Here is a 23,898-nt window from a genome sequence, read left to right as displayed (position 1 = left end):
TATAAAGTATATTAATATAACAATGTTGGTTGTGCAAAGCTGGGGAATGGGTAGTAAAGGCATTATATATCTTTTTAAACAATAACAATTTTGGTGTAGACTGTCCCTTTAACAGAGTTTCTAAAGTAGATTGTATGCCTAATGCATAGTGCAGGACACAACCAAATCCAAATCAGATCCCTGGATTCTGTTAATGTATGTGCAAATAGAGATGCTTTTCTTTCTTTGCTGCATTTTGTACAATTTCTGGCATGCAGCAATGAAACCAAATCCATAGCATTAGTGGTGATTTCTATCTTTGCTGAGAATACTGAATTATGTACATCTGAAAAAAGACGACTTATTGTGAAAATAATAACTTGTATAAAGATGAAGAACTAGCTGATGAATGAGGTTTAGAAGAAAAAAAGAAGGTCAAAAGGTTGCTATTTTTTAGGGAAATGGGACAAATCTCAGGGAATATTGGTTTGAAAAGGATTTATAAGAAACATAATTCAATATCAAGCAGCCTCTTCAAAGACAATACATATTAAAGCTCTATTATTGAGAAGTCATTATTCATTTACCTCCGATTGGTTGTCACTATAGAATGTTTAGACAAAGCTAAAGTCAAAACTACTGCACATATCTTCAAAGCATAGAGCTAGATCACACAGGCTTGATATATGAAAAGACCAACCCTAGATACAGACATATAAAAGCCTAAAAGTGGCAATAAATCTATTGTGCTTGCTCATGCACAGTTAAAAAAAATCCATTTGGCTTTATCAAAATAACTTTCATATCAATTTCTTTAGTTATGATGTGAGTTGTGATTATGGAAATTCTTTGACTGCAGTACTTTTGAGATGTGTAGTTTTAGATACTGACCTGTCCAGACCAATCCGATGGAAAGACTCTGGAGCTGACTTTAACTATGGCCTAGATTTGGAGTTCGGCGGTAAAAGGGCTGTTAACGCTCCGCGGGCTTTTTTCTGGCCGCACCATAAATTTAACTCTGGTATCGAGAGTTCAAACAAATGCTGCGTTAGGCTCCAAAAAAGGAGCATAGAGCATTTTTTCCGCAAATGCAACTCTCGATACCAGAGTTGCTTACGGACGCGGCCAGCCTCAAAAACGTGCTCGTGCACGATTCTCCCATAGGAAACAATGGGGCTGTTTGAGCTGAAAAAAAACCTAACACCTGCAAAAAAGCAGCGTTCAGCTCCTAACGCAGCCCCATTGTTTCCTATGGGGAAACACTTCCTAACTCTGCACCTAACACTCTAACATGTACCCCGAGTCTAAACACCCCTAACCTTACACTTATTAACCCCTATTCTGCCGCCCCCGCTATCGCTGACCCCTGCATATTTTTTTTAACCCCTAATCTGCCGCTCCGTAAACCGCCGCAACCTACGTTATCCCTATGTACCCCTAATCTGCTGCCCTAACATCGCCGAGCCCTATATTATATTTATTAACCCCTAATCTGCCCCCCTCAACGTCGCCGACACCTGCCTACACTTATTAACCCCTAATCTGCCGAGCGGACCTGAGCGCTACTATAATAAAGTTATTAACCCCTAATCCGCCTCACTAACCCTATCATAAATAGTATTAACCCCTAATCTGCCCTCCCTAACATCGCCGACACCTACCTTCAATTATTAACCCCTAATCTGCCGAGCGGACCTCACCGCTATTCTAATAAATGTATTAACCCCTAAAGCTAAGTCTAACCCTAACACTAACACCCCCCTAACTTAAATATAATTTACATCTAACGAAATAAATTAACTCTTATTAAATAACTTATTCCTATTTAAAGCTAAATACTTACCTGTAAAATAAATCCTAATATAGCTACAATATAAATTATAATTATATTATAGCTATTTTAGGATTAATATTTATTTTACAGGCAACTTTGTAATTATTTTAACCAGGTACAATAGCTATTAAATAGTTAAGAACTATTTAATAGTTACCTAGTTAAAATAATAACTAATTTACCTGTAAAATAAATCCTAACCTAAGATATAATTAAACCTAACACTACCCTATCAATAAAATAATTAAATAAACTACCTACAATTACCTACAATTAACCTAACACTACACTATCAATAAATTAATTAAACACAATTCCTACAAATAAATACAATTAAATAAACTAGCTAAAGTACAAAAAATAAAAAAGAACTAAGTTACAAAAAATAAAAAAATATTTACAAACATAAGAAAAATATTACAACAATTTTAAACTAATTACACCTACTCTAAGCCCCCTAATAAAATAACAAAGACCCCCAAAATAAAAAATTCCCTACCCTATTCTAAATTTAAAAAGTTACAAGCTCTTTTACCTTACCAGCCCTGAACAGGGCCCTTTGCGGGGCATGCCCCAAGAATTTCAGCTCTTTTGCCTGTAAAAGAATAAATACAATACCCCCCCCCCCAACATTACAACCCACCACCCACATACCCCTAATCTAACCCAAACCCCCCTTAAATAAACCTAACACTAAGCCCCTGAAGATCTTCCTACCTTGTCTTCACCATCCAGGTTCACCGATCCGTCCTGAAGAGCTCCTCCGATGTCCTGATCCAAGCCCAAGCGGGGGGCTGAAGAGGTCCATGATCCGGTCAAAGTCTTCATCCAAGCGGGGCAGAAGAGGATCTTCCATCCGATTGAAGTCATCATCCAGGCGGCATCTTCTATGGTCTTCCATCCGGAGCGAAGCGGCAGGATCCTGAAGACCTCCAGCGCGGAACATCCATCCGGACCGACGACTGAACGACGAATGACTGTTCCTTTAAGGGACGTCATCCAAGATGGCGTCCCTCGAATTCCGATTGGCTGATAGGATTCTATCAGCCAATCGGAATTAAGGTAGGAATTTTCTGATTGGCTGATGGAATCAGCCAATCAGAATCTAGTTCAATCCGATTGGCTGATCCAATCAGCCAATCAGATTGAGCTCGCATTCTATTGGCTGATCGGAACAGCCAATAGAATGTGAGCTCAATCTGATTGGCTGATTGGATCAGCCAATCGGATTGAACTTGATTCTGATTGGCTGATTCCATCAGCCAATCAGAAAATTCCTACCTTAATTCCGATTGGCTGATAGAATCCTATCAGCCAATTGGAATTCGAGGGACACCATCTTGGATGACGTCCCTTAAAGGAACAGTCATTTGTCGTTCAGTCGTCGGTCCGGATGGAAGTTCCGCGCTGGAGGTCTTCAGGATCCTGCCGCTTCGCTCCGGATGGAAGACCATAGAAGATGCCGCCTGGATGATGACTTCAATCGAATGGAAGATCCTCTTCTGCCCCGCTTGGATGAAGACTTTGACCGGATCATGGACCTCTTCAGCCCCCCGCTTGGGCTTGGATCAGGACATCGGAGGAGCTCTTCAGGACGGATCGGTGAACCTGGATGGTGAAGACAAGGTAGGAAGATCTTCAGGGGCTTAGTGTTAGGTTTATTTAAGGGGGGTTTGGGTTAGATTAGGGGTATGTGGGTGGTGGGTTGTAATGTTGGGGGGGGGTATTGTATTTATTCTTTTACAGGCAAAAGAGCTGAAATTCTTGGGGCATGCCCCGCAAAGGGCCCTGTTCAGGGCTGGTAAGGTAAAAGAGCTTGTAACTTTTTAAATTTAGAATAGGGTAGGGAATTTTTTATTTTGGGGGTCTTTGTTATTTTATTAGGGGGCTTAGAGTAGGTGTAATTAGTTTAAAATTGTTGTAATATTTTTCTTATGTTTGTAAATATTTTTTTATTTTTTGTAACTTAGTTCTTTTTTATTTTTTGTACTTTAGCTAGTTTATTTAATTGTATTTATTTGTAGGAATTGTGTTTAATTAATTTATTGATAGTGTAGTGTTAGGTTAATTGTAGGTAATTGTAGGTAGTTTATTTAATTATTTTATTGATAGTCTAGTGTTAGGTTTAATTATATCTTAGGTTAGGATTTATTTTACAGGTAAATTAGTTATTATTTTAACTAGGTAACTATTAAATAGTTCTTAACTATTTAATAGCTATTGTACCTGGTTAAAATAATTACAAAGTTGCCTGTAAAATAAATATTAATCCTAAAATAGCTATAATATAATTATAATTTATATTGTAGCTATATTAGGATTTATTTTACAGGTAAGTATTTAGCTTTAAATAGGAATAAGTTATTTAATAAGAGTTAATTTATTTCGTTAGATGTAAATTATATTTAAGTTAGGGGGGTGTTAGTGTTAGGGTTAGACTTAGCTTTAGGGGTTAATACATTTATTAGAATAGCGGTGAGCTGCGGTCGTCAGATTAGGGGTTAATAATTGAAGTTAGGTGTCTGCGATGTTAGGGAGGGCAGATTAGGGGTTAATACTATTTATTATAGGGTTAGTGAGGCGGGTTAGGGGTTAATAACTTTATTATAGTAGCGCTCAGGTCCGCTCGGCAGATTAGGGGTTAATAAGTGTAGGCAGGTGTCGGCGACGTTGAGGGGGGCAGATTAGGGGTTAATAAATATAATATAGGGGTCGGCGGTGTTAGGGGCAGCAGATTAGGGGTACATAGGGATAACGTAGGTGGCGGCGCTTTGCGGTCGGAAGATTAGGGGTTAATTATTTTAAGTAGCTGGCGGCGACGTTGTGGGGGGCAGGTTAGGGGTTAATAAATGTAATACAGGGGTCGGCGGGGTTAGGGGCAGCAGATTAGGGGTACATAAGTATAACGTAGGTGGCGGTCGGCAGATTAGGGGTTAAAAATTTTAATCGAGTGGCGGCGATGTGGGGGGAGCTCGGTTTAGGGGTACATAGGTAGTTGATGGGTGTTAGTGTACTTTAGGGTACAGTAGTTAAGAGCTTTATGAACCGGCGTTAGCCAGAAAGCTCTTAACTCCTGCTATTTTCAGGCGGCTGGAGTTTTGTCGCTAGAGCTCTAACGCTCACTTCAGAAACGACTCTAAATACCGGCGTTAGAAAGATCCCATTGAAAAGATAGGATACGCAAATGGCGTAGGGGGATCTGCTGTATGGAAAAGTCGCGGCTGAAAAGTGAGCGTTAGACCCTTTAATCACTGACTCCAAATACCAGCGGGCGGCCAAAACCAGCGTTAGGAGCCTCTAACGCTGGTTTTGACGGCTACCGCCGAACTCCAAATCTAGGCCTATGTGTTTTATCTCTCTGCACAAGTTATACACACAGTTATATACAAGGAATAGTGTAATAATAAAATGCTCTAGCAGTGCATTTTCTTTTTGCACCTTTTTATCCAACCAAACATCCTCATGCATGCTGCAAATTAAGAAAACGTAATCCAATTAATAGAAACACATTAAAGGGACACTGAAGTCAAAATTACATTTTTATGATTTAGCTAGAGCCTTAGATATTAAAAAAAAATCAAATTCAATTTTATTCTCAAATTTACCTCTTTCTTTTTGGTATCCTTTGCTGAAACGTCACTCCTTTTCATGAGTGCATATCTAGATAGGCTCAGGAGCGTTTATGTGTCTTGAGCACTTTATGTATAACATTGTTACAAACATTATGGCAAACACAGCTGCCATATAATTAGTTATACAGGTAGAAAACCCTTTATCCAAACTGCTTGAGACTGGAAAAAGTTTGGATTTCGGAATAGTTAGGATTTTGGAATATTTTTTCTGTAAAATGGGACAGGTTGGAGAGGGGATGGAACCAATATATTATGTCATTTAGACGATATTTTTTCATCATTTTTTTTAAAAATATTAACAAGTTTGGATTTCAGAATCTGTACCTGTTAAAGGTTAAAGATGGAAAAAAAGTTACATTGACATAGAGATAATGTCTGGCTACTACACAGTAAATTGGGCCTTTCACCTATTATCCTGGCAAAGTAAAAAAATGCCTTAGCCAGAAACAGTCCCTTTAATCATTCTTTCTTCCTAGCTTATACTAACTCATATCCTAGTCATGTTTACAATGGCTACTGGGGACAGAGCATAACACAAATAGAGCATAACATCAGGGGCGCGATCCGATATACGGCACAGGTTTCGGCACAAGCGTAGAAACCTGCGTCGCCCGTAATTTCACCTCGCACATCGGGGTATTACATATAGGGCACCGGCATTTCCTAAGTGCCGTAAGTCGGATAAACTAGCGATGTCCAGAAATAAGCGTAAGTACAAATTTCTGGAGTTGCCAGTGACTTACGGCACTTTAGAAACTGACGGCGCCTAAGAAAACTAACTAAACTTTTAAATGTCCAGTAACTGTCTAACACACCTCCCAAAAATAATCCCCACACGTATACCCCTATATCCGCAATCCCCCCTCTCACTCCTAATAATAAATGTATTAACCCCTTAACCGCCATAGCCCACAACGAAATACACCTATTAAAGTATTAACCCCTAAACCGCCATAGCCCACATAGCCTATTAAATCTATTAACCCCTAATATGCCGCCGCCAACGTCGCCGCCACTATAATAAAGTTATTAACCCCTAAACCTAAGTCTAAACCTAACCCTAACACCCCCTAACTTAATTATTATTTAAATAAATCTAAATAATATTACTATTATTAACTAAAGTATTCCTATTTAAAACTAAAAACTTACCTATAAAATAAACCCTAAGATAGCTTCAATATAATTAATAATTACATTGTAGCTATTTTAGGGTTTATTTTTATTTTACAGGCAACTTTGCATTTATTTTAACTAGGTACAATAGCTATTAAATAGTTAATAACTATTTAATAGCTACCTAGTTAAAATAATTACAAAATTACCTGTAAAATAAATCCTAACCTAAGTTACCATTTTACCTAACACTACACTATCATTAAATTAATTAAATAAATTAACTACAATTATCTAAAATTAAATACAATTAAATAAACTAAACTATAGTACAAAAACAAACACTAAATTACAAAAATAAAAAAAATTACATGAAGTTTAAACTAATTACACCTAATCTAAGCCCCCTAATAAAATAAAATAAAAAAAATAATAAAATGCCCTACCCTATACTAAATTACAAATAGCCCTTAAAAGGGCCTTTTGCGGGGCATTGCCCCACAGTAATCAGCTCTTTTACCTGTAAAAAAAAAGAAAAATCCCCCCCCAACATTACAACCCACCACCCACACACCCCTACTCTAAAACCCACCCGATCCCTCCTTAAAAAAACCTAACACTACCCCATTGAAGATCACCCTACCTTGAGCCGTCTTCACCCAGCCGGGCCGAAGTCTTCATCCGATCCGGGCACAAGTGGTCCTCCAGCCGGGCAGAAGTCTTCATCCGATCGGGTCAGAAGAGGTCCTCCACCCGGCAGAAATCTTCATCCAAGCGGCATCTTCTATCTTCATCCTTCCGGCGAGGAGCAGCTCCATCTTGAAGACATCCGACGCGGAGCATCCTTCCTGCACGACAACTACCCGACGAATGGCTGGTCCTTTAAATGACATCATCCAAGATGGGGTCCCTCGAATTCCGATTGGCTGATAGGATTCTATCAGCCAATCGGAATTAAGGTAGGAAAAATCTGATTGGTTGATTTAATCAGCCAATCGGATTGAACTTCAATCCGATTGGCTGATTGGATCAGCCAATAGAATGCGAGGATTAAATCAACCAATCGGATTTTTCCTACCTTAATTCCGATTGGCTGATAGAATCCTATCAGCCAATCGGAATTCGAGGGACGCCATCTTGGATGACGTCATTTAAAGGACCAGCCATTCGTCGGGTAGTCGTCGTGCAGGAAGGATGCTCCGCGTCGGATGTCTTCAAGATGGAGCCGCTCCTCGCCGGAAGGATGAAGATAAAAGATGCCGCTTGGATGAAGATTTCTGCCGGATGGAGGACCTCTTCTGCCCCGATCGGATGAAGACTTCTACCCGGCTGGAGGACCACTTGTGCCCGATCGGATGAAGACTTCGGCCCAGCTGGGTGAAGACGGCTCAAGGTAGGGTGATCTTCAATGGGGTAGTGTTAGGTTTTTTTAAGGGGAAATCGGGTGGGTTTTAGAGTAGGGGTGTGTGGGTGGTGAGTTGTAATGTTGGGGGGGGTTGTATTTTTTTTTTACAGGTAAAAGAGCTGATTACTTTGGGGCAATGCCCCGCAAAATGCCCTTTTTTAAGGGCTATTTGTAATTTAGTATAGGGTAGGGCATTTTATTATTTTGGGGGGCTTTTTTATTTTATTGGGGGGCTTAGATTAGGTGTAATTAGTTTAAACTTCTTGTAATTTTTTTTGTAATTTAGTGTTTGGATTTTTTGTACTATAGTTTAGTTTATTTAATTGTATTTAATTTTAGATAATTGTAGTTAATTTATTTAATTAATTTAATGATAGTGTAGTGTTAGGTGTATTTGTAACTTAGGTTAGGATTTATTTTACAGGTAATTTTGTAATTATTTTAACTAGGTAGCTATTAAATAGTTATTAACTATTTAATAGCTATTGTACCTAGTTAAGATAAATACAAAGTTGCCTGTAAAATAAAAATAAATCCTAAAATAGCTACAATGTAATTATTAATTATATTGTAGCTATCTTAGGGTTTATTTTATAGGTAAGTATTTAGTTTTAAATATGAATAATTTAGTTCATAATGGTTATATTATTTAGATTTATTTAAATAATTAAGTTAGGGGGGTGTTAGGGTTAGACTTAGGTTTAGGGGTTAATAAATTTAATATAGTGGCGGCGACGTTGGGGCGGGAGATAAGGGGTTAATAAATTTAATGTAGGTGGTGGTGGCGGCGGTGTAGGGGGGTCAGATTAGGGGTTAATAAATTTATTGTAGGTGGCGGCGGGATCCAGGAGAGGCGGTTTAGGGGTTAAACACTTTATTTAGGTGCGGTGGGGTCCGGGAGCGGCGGTTTAGGGGTTAATACACTTTATTAGTTATTGCGGTGGGGATTGCGGTTGACAGGTAGACATTGCGCATGCGTTAGGTGTTAGGTTTTTTTTGGAAGGCATTTTTGGGAGTTACGGGGCTCCAATACTCAGAGCAAGGCCTGCTACGGCTGCATTTTATGGCGAGGTGACAATGGAGTAAGATTTCTCCATTTTCGCCACGTAAGTCTTTGCGCTGGATATTGGATACCAAATTGCGCGTCTTTTATATGTTAGTCTATGGGTAAAAAAACTACGTCCGACGGGTGAAATATACATGCCGCATTTATATGCGACGCTGTATAGAGGATACCAAAAACGCGCAAAAAACGGCGTCGCCGGCTTTTGCGGGCGACGCTGCATATCGGATGGGGCCCCAGCTGTTTAAACTTTTGTTTAAATTGTTCAACAGTAATCAAAATTAACACTTTGCAGAAGGTTCCAATTTCATTGTTTATTTTCTTCACATTAAAAAAAAGGCAAATATTGGAAAATGTTCTTTAAAGTGGGCTCTAAAGTTACTCATTATTTAAGTACAGCCTGTCATCATAATTAATTAATAAAAATGTTATTCATTTTATTATTATTATAATTATTTATATCAGTTATTTGTAGAGCGCCAACAGATTCCGCAGCGCTGATCTGAATATGTTAAATTCTAACTTTACTATTTGTATTGAATAGATTCCATAAATATATAACATTATTACAATAAAACCTGACTGCATAGTAAAAAGGTTAACAAATACGTCTATTGTCAGAGTTTTATGCTAAAGCAAGACTCTAGCTGGAGTGAAAGTGACTGTCATTCCAGTGCATTAATTGTGAGAATATGACCTGGTGACTTTTAGACAACAAATGAAAACCTTAAGCTGACTAAATATTTCTTTGCATTAAAATTAATTAGACGAAAGGTCTTTAACCCTGCAGAGAAAATGAAACCTCCCACATAGCTTAAAAGGATTAAATAGAAATCAGTTTTAAAAGGATGGAAAGTACCAAATCTTTTCTTTGATAAACACATCTTGGGGGAAAAAATAATTAGGGCCTATTTTTGAGATGGTGATATGTCCTTCAGTATGCATTATGTAAACTAGCAATTACCTGTAAATCTAGACTCCAGAGCGTTTTTGGCTGAAGTGGAGGAGGGCTTTAATAGAGCCCCTATCTCCCCACCATTTGACCTTGCGAGAAGTCCCTCTTTCAAATAAGCATTCATTTGCCCCTAAAGAGTAGGGGATCACCATACAAAATGTTGTTCAACCTTACCCCTGTACACCTTGAATATTTTCTTATAAGAGGGAGGTGGCTATTGCAGAGCCTATACCTCATCATCTGCTTTAGTCAGAGGAAACAATCTTACATTTTAAAAGGAATTTCCTCTCTGAAATTAGGCGTCTGTGGTTATGGTGTTTACTTCTATTAGATAACAGGTATACTGAAGGATACAGGTAGGGTGGGCTGTTTTTAAATTCCCTATCTACCATTATTAAACACAGAGGTACAAAAAACCCAAAAATTAAGAAAAATTAATACAAGCTTGTGTACAATGTTTTATGGATATTGTTCAGTGATATATAAATATATATATATATATATATATATATATATATATATATATATATATATATATATATATAGTGTATATACACTGTGCAGAGATCTCTAGTTTACTGATCACAGGGACCATAAAAGCTTTTTTTTAAAGCTATATATATCTTGGCTTATATTATCAAGTAGGAGCTTCACTGACCACAAGCAGATCATGTCATAAAAGCTTTTTTTAAAAGCTGAATACTGTGTGATCTCTACTACAGCAATGAGGTAATATTATATAACGGCTTTTGTAAAAACTATTTTGACATTTTATTGTATAAGAGCATATAGACAACTATTGATATTGGATAATATAAGAAAAATCTATTTGCATTTTATTTTTTAAATTGTTATCATGTTATACACCAACACCTACTGGTTTGATGAACATCTTGGGTTGTCTACTTTTAAAAAATATATATAGTTTTATTGGTCAGTTTTGAGAATTTAGGCTGTCAAGAGAGCCATGGACCCATTGCTTGAAAGTGTAAACAAATCCTCTTCCAAAACTGTGATGCACAGCTGCTTTTATCAGCCTCCTAATTACAAAAAAACGCGACAAACCCATATATTTCTGTTATCTCTGAACAAAGGAGATCATAAAGAAGCTTTTAGTACCATTTGTCCTATGACTGTACATGTTGTGCATAAATAATTTCAGCAAGAAACCCAAAGTTTGTGAAAAAGGTAATGATTTTTTTAATATGATGTCATTTCTTATACTTATTATGGGCAACTGGTGGCACCAAATGGCAAAAAGTGGACCTAGATAAATACCTTGGGTTGTCTACTTTAAATGTATGTATATATTTAATTAACATGGATGATTGGCACCAGAAATAGTTAGACTTAGTTAATGCACACTTGCTGAAATAAGGACAAGTACAAGTGTGCAGTGCAACAGAGGAATAACTAAAATATTAATTACTCAAGAGAAAATTAAACCAACAGGGAGAGGCAACAAACCGCATGTACCGTCCACTGGTGATTTAAAAGTATACCCTTTCCTGGCACAAAACTAATAAAGTCATATAAGAAAAATCAGTAGAGTACCACCCACGATTGCTTTAAACACATCATTTAATATAGTCGCATATACATAAATGCAATTCAATATCAACCTGATATAAACAACAAGATTATTCTGAATATAAGCCACCTCAGCGGTATAGAAATTCACAGTCACAGCAGAGAAATAATGTAGAAGGGTACCCTTAAATTCTTGGTAATTATAGGGAGCTCCCTAATGTTGAATATCACCTCTTCACCGGTATCGTTTTTAGTAAAACCACAGAAAAATAAAAATGCCACAGAAGACCACAGAAGAATAACAACAGAGAATACAATATTTCTCTGCTGTGACTGTGAATTTCTATACCGCTGAGGTGGCTTATATTCAGAATAATCTTGTTGTTTATATTAGGTATAACGAATTGCATTTATGTATATGCGACTATATTAAATGATGTGTTTAAAGCAATCGTGGGTGGTACTCTACTGATTTTTCTTATATGACTTTATTAGTTTTGTGCCAGGAAAGGGTATACTTTTAAATCACCAGTGGAGGGTACATGCTGTTTGTTGCCTCTCCCAGTTGGATTAATTTTCTCTTGAGTAATTTATATATATATATATATATATATATATATATATAGTTTTGTTGGTCAGTTTTAAGAAATTGCCATACAAAATGAGAGTTACCCCATTGCACCATTTTAGAACATATATATATATACAGTAGACCTTATAGTTATTTTTTTTTTTTTTTTTTTTTTTTTTTGAGTTTTCAAAAAGTTTATTGAAAGTAAAACAAGTACATACATTCAATATGCAAGAAATAAAAAGGAGTTACCATATTGAATCGTTTCACAACTGAAATATTAAGGGGGTATAAGGGAAGGGGGGGGGAAATAGGAGGGTAAACAATTAAGGTTACAATGGTTACAAGGATAGGCATATTATCTGGATCATCAAACAGTTCTGTGTTACATCAACATAGTTTTACTAGAACCCATTAATTTTGGGCCCCCTGAGTGGCTAGTGTTTTAGTCTGTATGTAAGTTTCCCACATAAAGGTCATTTGAGCATATGTGTCTATAGTTTTGTTTTTCATGTAATAGTATCCCTCTAGGGAAAGGGTGCGATGACATTCTAATTGCCATTGCGCCAGGGAAGGGACTCTATCTGATTTCCAGTTTCTGGCTAGTATAATTTTAAAGCTATTGCTTAAAATATGGAATAGTTTTTTGGAGGGGGTGGGAAGCTTGTTTGGGGTCTTATTAAAAAGCCACACACAGGGATCGGGGGGGGGGGTGGGTACACCTAGAATTGAGCTGGATTCCTTGCAATCAAAGCCCACATGGGGGATATTTTGTCACATTGCCACCAAATGTGTGACACGTGGCACTCAGCCGAACCACATCTCCAGCACTGTGCTGATTTGAGTTTGTAAATCTTTTTACACCTCTCTGGGGTCAGATACCATCGCTGCAAGATTTTGATATTGAGTTCGATGAATTTACAGGAAATTGAGGTCTTTTTAATGTTGTTGAAAATTTGCAGGGCTTCTGCATATGTGATCTCTATCCCTAATTCGGAGTTCCATCTGTCTATATAATATGGGAGCGAACCATGTGGTTGTTGTGACAAGATTGTATGTGTGATAGACAGAGCGTGTCTGGTCGGGGTATTTTTATGGCAGAGGGTTTCTAAAGGTGTTAGTGATCTGGTCATATTATTAGCTTGTGGGTGAGTTGTAATGTATGAGTGGCATTGTCTGTAGAAGAGCCAGTCTTTGAAGACTAGAAACCCTGTGGAGACTAGTTCTTGTCTTGTGGGAGAGTGCTGTTCGTTTCCCATATGGTAGATCTGCAAGGACCGGAGGGGGGTATTGGTAATCCTAGTTGAAAGCGGGAGTCCCGGGCGAAACTCGGTATTGTGTGTCAAGGGTGTTAGTGGGGAGAACTTAGTTGAAATATTGGGGTATTCAGTTAGCATTTTGTCCCACGTTTTATACGTTTCTAGTGTAATTTGCGAGGGAAATTTTAAGAATCTATCTTGGTCTTTTGGTGTCCAGCATAATTGGCCTAAGTGTTGGGTTAGGGATAAGTCATGCTCTAATTGGACCCATAGTTTATTGTCTAAATTACTATGCCAATCTATAATGCGCTGCAAGAAGATAGCTTGTCTGTACCTGTGGAAGTCTGGGACCCCGAGGCCTCCCATAGCTATGGGCAAAAGCATAATTTTTTTGCTGATTCTTGCTCTATTATTAAACCAAATAAAATCCAATACATTTGACTGCAGTGTGTTCACGAAACTCGATGGAAGTGGGATGGGCAGGGTCTGAAAAAGGTAGAGAATTCTAGGGAGGATGATCATTTTAACAACATTAATTCTCCCCAGCCAGGAGTTATGTGTTTTTTTCCAAGAGGAAAGGTCCGTTATTATTTTGGAAAGGAGAGGTTTGTGATTCATGGCAAATAATTGGTCCGGGGTTGGGGTCAAGTGAATACCCAAATATCGGAGTGAGGTGGTCTGCCATCGGAATGGGCATGTTGGTTTGATTAGGTCTATATCTTCCTGGGGGAAATTTATGTTCATGATTTCCGACTTGTTCTTATTAATCAAAAAGTTAGATACAACTCCGAATTCGTCTAGTAATTGGAGAATATGAGGTATAGTGGTAAGTGGGTTTGTGATACAGAACAGGACATCATCTGCGTAGAGCATTATTTTGTGATGTGAGTTTTGAGTTTGTATGCCTGTGATTAAGGGCTGATTACGGACTTTGTGAGCTAATGCTTCAATCACACAGGCAAACAGGAGTGGGGAGAGGGGGCAGCCCTGTCTGGTTCCATTGGTGATGTGAAAGGGGGCTGAGAGGGACCCGTTTACCCGAACCCTGGCTGTAGGGGTGGTGTACATGGCGAAAACCCTGTCTGTGAATTCCTTCCCCAGGCCCATTTTTAATAGTACCGCTCTCAGAAACTGCCAGCCGACGCGGTCAAAGGCTTTCTCCGCGTCGGTCGACAGGACCAGGAGCGGAATATTCCTAAGTTTGACGTATTCTATCAATTGGGTTGCCCTAATCGTATTATCCTTTGCTTCTCTTGCTGGGACAAATCCGACTTGATCTTTACCAATTAACTGTGGAAGGACGGTGTTTAGTCGGGTGGCGAGAATCTTGGCATAAATTTTTAAATCTGTGTTTAGTAGGGAAATTGGTCTGTAATTTTCTACACGCTCGGGGTCTTTCCCAGGTTTCGGTATTATGGAGATAATAGCCTCCAAGTTCTGTGTGGGAAAGGGGTTGTCTGATGTAATTGAGTTAAAGAGGGTCAGTAGGTGTGGTGATAAGATGTCTGTATATTTCTTGTAATAATAGTTTGTGTAACCGTCAGGGCCTGGGGCTTTATCAGTGGGAAGGTCTGTTATAGTCTTTCGGATTTCCAGTAAGGTAAAGGGCTGTTGGAGAGGAGTTAGTTGCTCCTTCGCTACCTCTGGGAAGTTTATATCTGTTAAGAAGTGTTCAATACGTGATGCAATGTCCGTCGGGGTGTGAGTGTGTTTGTTTGGGGGTGTTGCAATTAGGTTGTATAGGTGGTCATAATAAGAACGGAATGATTCTGCTATGTTGGAAGTGTCATGATGTGTTTTATCGGCGGTTTTAATCTTAAGAATATATGAGCGATTGGATGTGGGTTTCAGTTTGCGGGCAAAAAGTCTGCTACACTTATTGTCCCCTTCATAGAATGATTGTTTTAGTTTAAAGGCTAGTCTTTTGCATTCTTTGTCTAGAAGGTTTGTTGTAGTTTGTTTACTTTCCTGTAAGGCTTTAGCTATTTGTGTGTCGGTAGGCTTTTTTTTGAGCTGCATCTCCAGCTCATTCATCTTGTACAAGGAATCCTGTAACAGGAGTCTCTGTTGTTTTCTATAGTGAGATTGCATACTCATTAATTCCCCTCGTATAGTCCCCTTGTGTGCTTCCCATATGTTATGGAATTTTGGTACTGAGCCAAGATTAATATCAAAGAATTCTTGTATAGCTTTCTGTAACTTATCAGTATATTGTGGGAGGTCTAAAAGTTCTTCATTGAGTTTCCAAGTATAGGTGGAGGGGGAAGCTGAGGGCCAGTGAATTATGCATGATACTATGGAATGGTCCGACCAGGACGACGATAGAATCGAAGATTGTGTGGCATTTGATAGGGAGGTGACGTCAGTTAGGATGTAATCTATGCGGGTATAACGTGAGTGTGGGTGTGAGAAAAAGGTAAAATCTTCAGTTTCTGGGTGGTGTATCCTCCACACATCATGGACGGCTAGATCTCTCAGTTTTTGTCTTACAGAGGCTATGGTTCTATGTGAAGTAGATGAGGTGTGATTGGAGTTATCCTTAAAGGGATCTAAAGTGATGTTAAGATCGCCTCCTAAGATTAACATACCTTTGGTGACTTCTAAAATTTTATTTGTCAAGGAAGATATAAATTTGTCTTGGGCGGAATTGGGGGTGTATGCGCTAACCAAGGTTGTGGTTGTGTTATAAAGTTTACCCACTAGAATTATGTATCTGCCTTCAGTATCTTTATAGGAGTCCTGCAGCTGAAAAGGTATCCCTTTCTTTATTAAAATTCCCACGCCGTTAGTTTTAGAGGTATTAGAAGAATAATATGAGGGGCCAAACTTATAAAGAAAGGTTTTGGGTTCGTGGCCCTTTAAAAAATGGGACTCTTGTAGAAATATTATGTCGCCTCTTTTGCTTTTAAGGTCTCGAATAACTATATTCCTTTTGTGTGGGTTGTTTAGGCCCTTTGCATTTATGGACAGAAAAGTTAGCGGTCTATTAACTTTTGCAGTGTGAGTCATTATGTGTTATTATGATAGCATAGGTGAAGACATAAATTGGGCCTTGCCTTAGGTGTATCTGGTTCGCGTGTATGTTCTGGTGAGAAGAGAAGTGAGGTTGAGTATTGTATGAATCTGTACGAATTCCTTGTATATATGTACTAAAATGAACAGATAAGTACTTGTAGTAACCTTTGGGGATGAGGTGAATGAATAGGGGGGAGGGATGGTAAAGAACCATAATGGTGACTGAAATTGCTTTCATTTCAGTCAGAGGTTTTACAACAGAGAGGACTTAGTTGTTTTAGTAAAACAAAATTACAGTGCAAACATATAAATTAAGGGTTGTATACTTAAACCTTCAAAAAGAAAAATTAGATGTTAAATAGCCTTTACAGGTCAGGATACAGGTGGTTAATTCGTCATCACAGTTGAAACTAAATATTGTGAATTGAACTATATAAGAACAATATAAATATAGATATAAATAACCAGGAATGCATAATTAACTTTAGCAAAACAAAACAAAACAAAACATGACAGCAACAGTTCGTCTAGAGCGAAAATGGAATCTCACCCACTGTAGATATCAAGATAAGGCGCCATTTCAATTAGTCTCTAGTAGTGGCTGGAGAGGTGTTGAAATGTTCTTTTCGTTTCTTTTTAAGAGATTGGACTTTACTCCAGGATGTCTTCTGCAGGGTGGAAAGATGGGAGTGTAAAGTGGAGGGTTGAGACTCGTCATAGTAAGATGGAGGTCCTGGGGGTTTCAGAGGGATTCCCAATCCTTTAGAAAGTTTATCCAGGTCCTGAATACCTTTGTAGATGAATGTCGTCCCTTCATGTGGGACTATTAAGCTGAATGGAAACCCCCAACGATATTTGATGTTTCTATCCTGTAGCACAGAGGTGATGAAGCGAGCTTCCTTTCGTTTTTGAATGGTACTTGGGCATAGGTCTGGATATATTTGTAAATCATGATCCAAGTAAGAAATCGTATGAGAGGACCTTGCTTTTTGCCAGATGGTTTCTCTGTCGTTGAATCTGAGAAATTTGAGAATGACGTCTCTGGGGGGTGCATTTGGGGGGGGTGGGGGTCGGAGGGATCTGTGGGCTCTTTAAATTTCCCATGGTGGAGCTTGTTGATCGCCTACAATCTGACGAAAGAGTTTTTGTAGATATCAGATCAGCAGTTTTTATTGCTTCTGGGATCCCCCTAATACGGAGGTTGCTTCTCCGCCCCCTGTTCTCTAGGTCCTCTATTTTCTCTTGCATGGTCTCAATGTGATCCTCTTGCGCATTTACTTGATTGTGTAATAAACTAATTACTTCAGATGTTGTGTCCTGTGTTTCTTCAATGTCTACTATTCTCTCACTCATCTCTGTCATGCCTTTTCGCAAAGATGTCAGCTCTTTTGTTATGAGAGTTTTAAGTGAGTCAAAATCTTCTTTTGAGGGGAGTTTGGCAATGTCCTGTTTTAGCTGTGTCTGCTGCAGGTGTAGGGTCAGCAGGAGCATTGTTGTCTGAGGAGTCTGTGTCCTGTGCTTCTGGTGTGTTAGCGTGAAAGAAGGAGCTGACCAGAGCATTAGCTTGGGTCTGGCTTTTAAGATTTTTGTCCCCTTTGTTTTTGTGCTTTGACGTCATTTTTATCTGTGCTCTTAAGATAGTGCAATGCGTAGTGAAAAAGAAAAGCGTAATATGGGCCCCGGAGCTCCAAGCCTCCTATGTAGTTGCTGTCAGTACTTCCTGCGTTTGTCTTAGAAGACAGGCGTAGCAAATGTGATACTGTGAAAGTGTAGGTTAAATGCGGAGCACTTTGTTAGTTCACATGCATTCCTGAGTAAATTCGCATCATGTATTCAATAGTTCCCTGCTGTTCCCATAGTCTCAAAAGTGTTGTAGGTGTAGGTGTTTATCCACTATATACATTCTAGTCCGCTTTAGTGCGACTATGTCCTTTTATGATTAGGCACTTTTTACACCTAGCGTGTTTTCTTAATGATCTCCTTCATATTCACAGTGAATTTGGCTGTTAACTCACATGTTGTTGTAACTTTCGTTCGTTGCCGCGGGAGTTCCAAGATGGCGGCGGTACAACATACAGCGGGTATTTCAATGCGGTTGTTCAGGTTAGCCCGAACGTTCCAAGTTGCCACATTAAGGTCTGTATGGTCTCTGAGTGCTGAGCCGTCTGTTTTTCGCGGTGAAGGATGTGTAGCACCGGTTTAAACCAAAGTTTGTCTCTCTGCTGTACCGGAGCTGTGTGACTACGCAGCCATTTGCCTGCCCGGCCAAGCCCCGCCTGACCTTATAGTTATTTTTATCAAAACTAATAACAAGTCTGTACATATTTGATATTAACTGACTGACAGGATGCCAATGAACACATATTGCATTATTTTCCTACAGTTGTTTAGCTACAGGTTTTGATGCAATTTGATATATTTAAAAAATTATCTTTTTTTTTAGTTTTTTTGTTTGTAATTTTACAATAATTTCTTAATTCTGTAACTAAATAACTATTTGAAACTGTCATCCACTTAAAGATCTTTTTATGCCTCCCAAAAATAATTATGTGTGTGTGTTTGTAGTTTTCATAGATAAATAAAAAACAAAATTTATGCTTACCTGATAAATTAATTTCTTTCATGATGTTGAGAATCCACGAGCCATCACATGTGGTTATAAAGTTCAGTCCTACAGGAGAAGGCAAAATACCCTGCACAACAGAACTTTAATTCTTCATACTTTCCCATGATTCCTTAGTCATACATATCTCAAAGAAAAAAGAGAAAATAAAGTAGGAAAGGAAAAGAAGGCTAAAAGACAGGCAAGCTAGTACTGCAGTTAACTGTTATAGGGGGGAAAAAGGGCAGGTCTCGTGGACTCTCACCATCATGAAATATATTAATTTATAAGGTAAGCATACATATTGTTTTCTTTCATAAAATGGTGAGAGTCCATGAGCCATCACATGTGGGATCCTATGCCCAAGCTGTGAAGTCCACAAGACCACCATGAAATAAAGAGGGAAAAACAGTTAATGCAGATAGAGGTACTAAACTTGCATTGTGATTTGCAGAACTTTTCTACCAAAAGCAGCCTCAGAAGAGGCAAACATGTCAAAAAGGTAAAATTTGATAAAAGGTATAAAAAGATGACAAAGTAGCTGCCTTACAAATCTGTTCAATGGCAGCTTCAGTTCTAAAAGTCCAAGAAGTGGTGACTACTGTGATAAAATTAGCAGTAATTCATTCAGGGGGAGACATGAATCAAAGCTTTAAGTCATGCTGCAAATGTGATTGCAGTAGCTTTCTCTTCCTTGTGGGGGGCTGAGAAATGGATAAACAAGTAAGAAGAAATTCCCAATTCTTTAGTAGCTTGAAGATAAAATGTCAAGGTCTATTCTACATCCAAGTGATCTCACTTTATCTTTTTTTTTTGGCGCTGGACAGAGATATAGGATTCAAATTTCCTAACTGATGTTTTCAGAAGAAACAACTTCAGGAACGAAAGAGTAGCTCAGATGCTCTGTTGCATGAGGAAATGGCTAAGAAAAAAGAACCTTTTAAGACAACAGCTGAATGTCCAGACTATGCATAGGTTCAAACCGCTGAGCCTGAAGAAACTCTCAAATTTAAGTTAGGGTTCCACAGAAGGGAAGCAAGACTGACCAAATCTTGAACAAAGGCTTGATTGTCAGGACGTCTTGAAATCTTCTTGTTATGCAAGTCTGAAAGGGCAGAAATTTAGCCTTTAAGCAAACTGGCTGATAAACCCTTATCCAGACCATCCTGAAACGTTTTTAAGAATTCTAGGAAAAGGAAACACCAGGAAAGGAAAACTTTCCAGACTTTGTGATAAATTTGTCATTTAACAAGCTTACTGGCCTGAATCAAACTTATCTGAGACAAAATCATATGTTTAATCGCCATGCCTTTTTGCTTACCATGTCCTGCAAGACCACGCAAGAGCTACTATCCTCAATAGTAAAACAAAAGGACGAAATATGTCAATCAGATTAAATGAGCAGGAAATCACTAGTGCATCTCGCTTGTGGATCTCAAGATGTTGCACAATACTGGGGTAGCTTGTAATTCAAGCAAAAAGCAATAAGGTCTATGTTTGTCCTTCTCCAACAATTCACAATATAACTCCTGATTCAAAGACCATTACCTGGGGTGAAGGTACTGACGACTGAGGAAGTTTGATTCCTAATTGTTCCCACCCGGAATGTGAAAAGCTGAAATCATGCAATCATGATTCCTAAGTCAGAATGTGGGATACCTCTTTAATTGCTAAGGCACTTTGAGTATCATCTTAGTGATTGATATAAGCCACTACTGTGACATTGTTTAACTGAACCTTCAGTCTTAACAGGGGCCAACTCTGGACCAGGGATATTATTATTATCATCAGGTATTTGTAGAGCGCCAACAAATTCCTCAGCGATAGGATATGCAAGGGTAATAGTGTGAAACGTCTCTATTTTAAAGATAAGAACTTTCAGAAATTTGTTTAGAGTTTTTTGTCCTTCAAATCCTTAAAAGAGGTACTGGTAGTCCGCCTAGTCAAAGTGGAAAAAGCACTGTCTCTCATACCTCCAATTTTTCAGAGGGTAAATGGAACAAAGGAAATGTCTAGTTTTCTCCATTTCTTGCTAATTAGCTGAAAAACTGCATCAGGAAACAGATAAACTTTTTTGGGGCTGCCTTTAAGAATGTATCAATCTTTTTCACAGAATGTTTGTCTGCAGGTGGAGGGTCTCCAATTTGCAAGGGAAGTAAAAACTTCCTGTGAAGGAGCCTGTTTGTGCCTTAATTTAAAATTAAAGGACACATCCTCTGCTACTTTTCAGAATGAGGGTTTTTAGGTTTCTGAATAAATGTCCTAATTTGAGGAGGAGGATTCTGATTATAAATTATACTCCTGGAAGGTGCAAGATACCTAGATGGTTGCTACTTAGGTATGTCCCAGATGAGCCCACGGCCTGCAAAGGGATCTTTGTGTTTAACTGGTGGAGGCATGAAAGCCATAAGATGTGAAACTGAAGAGTGGAGGTACATCTCCGTAAAACTGTGCAGTTACACAGAGTCAGCACATAGTTTACAAAGCTGAGCAGGGGGACACATACATAGCAAACACATATGAGAAGGGGTTAAATAGTAAGTAGATTGTCCTAAGGGATCGGTATTATGTCTTAGACTTAAGCTGCACCAGTTTACTTCATAATGATTTAGAATAGTAAGGACAGGCAAGTATCTAAATTTAGATAGCAGCTCAGAAATACAGTATAACAGGCACAGGAAGGGTTAACACCCTCAGGGGAACACACATATATCGGCACAATGTAAAACTGAAGTCCCTGTGAGGGAATCAGAAATGATCATCTAGGAGCCTGCTGAGAATGAGGACAAGAGTTCCGGTATGTACTAAATGATAGAAATAAATTTAACCCTTTGAGTGCTAAGGTGATTGAAGGTTTTTTTTTTAATTTTGTTTTTTTAATTGTTTTTTAAAACTTTTATATATATTTTTTCAGATCCCCAAGACTTACACTATTGGAAAGGTTAGGCGATTACCTTTCCAATGGTGGGTCTTGGGGGTCTGTAGCTGCTTAGATGCCTGAAATACAGGTGTCTAAGCAGCATGCCCCCTTTCCCTATACTTTGTATTGTTACTTGTTAATAAAGTTGTGCGGTGACGTCATCACTTCATAGGCACGATCGCCGGGGTAGGAGCGGGTTGGAGCCCCCAGATCTCCCTCAATGTGGGAGAGTGCTAGCGACGGCTCTGAGCCGTCGTTAGCACCAGAGTGGGAAACTCTGTGACGGCTCAGAGCCGTCGTTAGCACTCAAGGGGTTAAAGAGACAGTGCCTCAATTGTACTGTAAATGTGTAAAGGTGCTTAAAACTGTATGTATGTGTTATTTGGTGTATGTAACTAGGTCCCCAGGCAATGCAAATCATGTATACATGTTCATGCTAATAGCCTGCAGGCTACGTGAGTGGAAATACCTTTCCCTGGGCTCTCTGAGGGGGGCTATCGGATATCAGATGAGTTTAAGAATTTAATTCAATTGATGTGTAGATCAGTACTTCAAGTTTCACCATCATCTTTGCTATAGGCAAAATAAAAATGACTATAGTATCATGGGAAAGTAGGAGGGATCTGTTGTGGGAGGTGTTTTGCCTCCACCTATAGGACTGGACTTTAATCCCACATGTGATTACTTGTGGACTCTTACCATCTTATGAAAGAAAGCCTATTCTTCTGTTAAAACTGAGTGATAGCAAAAATGTTAAAAGCTGCCTGGTCTTTGGACCGGTCAGGGTCATGAAGGGATTAAACACTCTTTAGCATCAGACTATATGAAGAAGTTCCATACTGGCAAAGTCCCCAACAAAATGCATCTGGGGCATTGCTGGACCCCATTTTAAACTGTGATACTTTTATACTGTTGAATTTAATAAAGTATTGACTATTACATATATTCAAGCCTTTATTATTTTTTTTTATGACTATTTCACGCATTAAAAGACCATAGAATGGCTGTTATTAATGTGTAAAAACTATGCCTTATAGTGTATCACATTCATTTTCACAGTGGCAAAATGAAACTATCAAAGTGAGGAAAAAAATACTGTACCTTGTAGGACAATGTTTCCTGAAAACGGCAACTGAAATCAGAAATTACATAAAGTCAACCAATGTAACTAAAATTCTACTATTTCATACAGTATTGATCATTATTACAAATCTGAAGAATTGTTGTTAAAGTTGTATTGGTATGATATTACACAACAATAAATTAATCATAAATTCAAACTGGTTCAAAACTTCAGCTGACAAAATATTATGCACTGAGATTACAGATGAATCTGAGTTCTCAGTAACACTTTGCTATAGTGCGATTATAAATTAGTAAAGGGATGTAAGGCGGCAATAAGAAAATACTCTAATGTATAAAATTATTTTATTATTGCACTATTGTTTAACCCTTGAGAGAAAGACCTTTCCTGCAGTCTCAGGTCATTTAAACAGCAATGCTCTTAAAACAAGGGGTTAAGGTTTCAATGATTAAAAAAAACAAGTAAAATTTGGCTATCTGCATTCAAAAGTATTTTTTTCTTTTTGGATTACAATATGTTTTAGAATGTGCTTAATTTAGATAATAAAGATAAGCTGTTTTACAGACTTGGCTTGAGGTGTGAGTTACCTTCGAGGAAATGTGGTCTTGACTGTGTTTTGTATGAAACCATAGCAACAAGGACAGACAACAAATGACGCTCTTCTTTTGATGCAGTGCTCAATCACCATGTCCGTTGCAACGCCACATGCATGTAGGGCCACCTACAGACAAATGTAAAGGTAGATATAATAACACAATAATTAACAACATGCAAGGCAGCATTTATTCTAAGGTATATAACCTACACCCCCCCCCCCCCCATGTTACAAATGTGACATTATTACTTATTTTTGGTAAGAGGATTCCCATCATATAATAAACAATCCAACAAACGAAACAGGCTAAAACTGACATGCCGTCATAACAGATCACT

The 23,898-nt window shown here is 38.4% G+C and overlaps 1 protein-coding gene across 2 annotated transcripts in view; it reads right to left on the bottom strand.

Annotated features, from left to right (window-relative positions):
* Window positions 1–23,898, bottom strand: part of GSTCD (glutathione S-transferase C-terminal domain containing) — a 517,648-nt gene that overhangs the window by 64,146 nt on the left and 429,604 nt on the right. For both annotated transcript variants that reach the window (XM_053703512.1, XM_053703511.1), the window contains exons 9-10: window positions 23,553–23,686; window positions 22,983–23,013 (exon numbers count right to left, since the gene is read on the bottom strand). In XM_053703512.1, the coding sequence (XP_053559487.1) occupies window positions 22,983–23,013; window positions 23,553–23,686 (165 nt within the window). The remainder of the gene's footprint in view (window positions 1–22,982; window positions 23,014–23,552; window positions 23,687–23,898) is intronic.

Source organism: Bombina bombina, chromosome 2, assembly GCF_027579735.1.
Source record: "Bombina bombina isolate aBomBom1 chromosome 2, aBomBom1.pri, whole genome shotgun sequence".
Taxonomy (NCBI): domain Eukaryota; kingdom Metazoa; phylum Chordata; class Amphibia; order Anura; family Bombinatoridae; genus Bombina; species Bombina bombina.
Note: the sequence above shows the minus strand (reverse complement) of the source record. Positions and strands in the feature narration are given on the sequence as shown.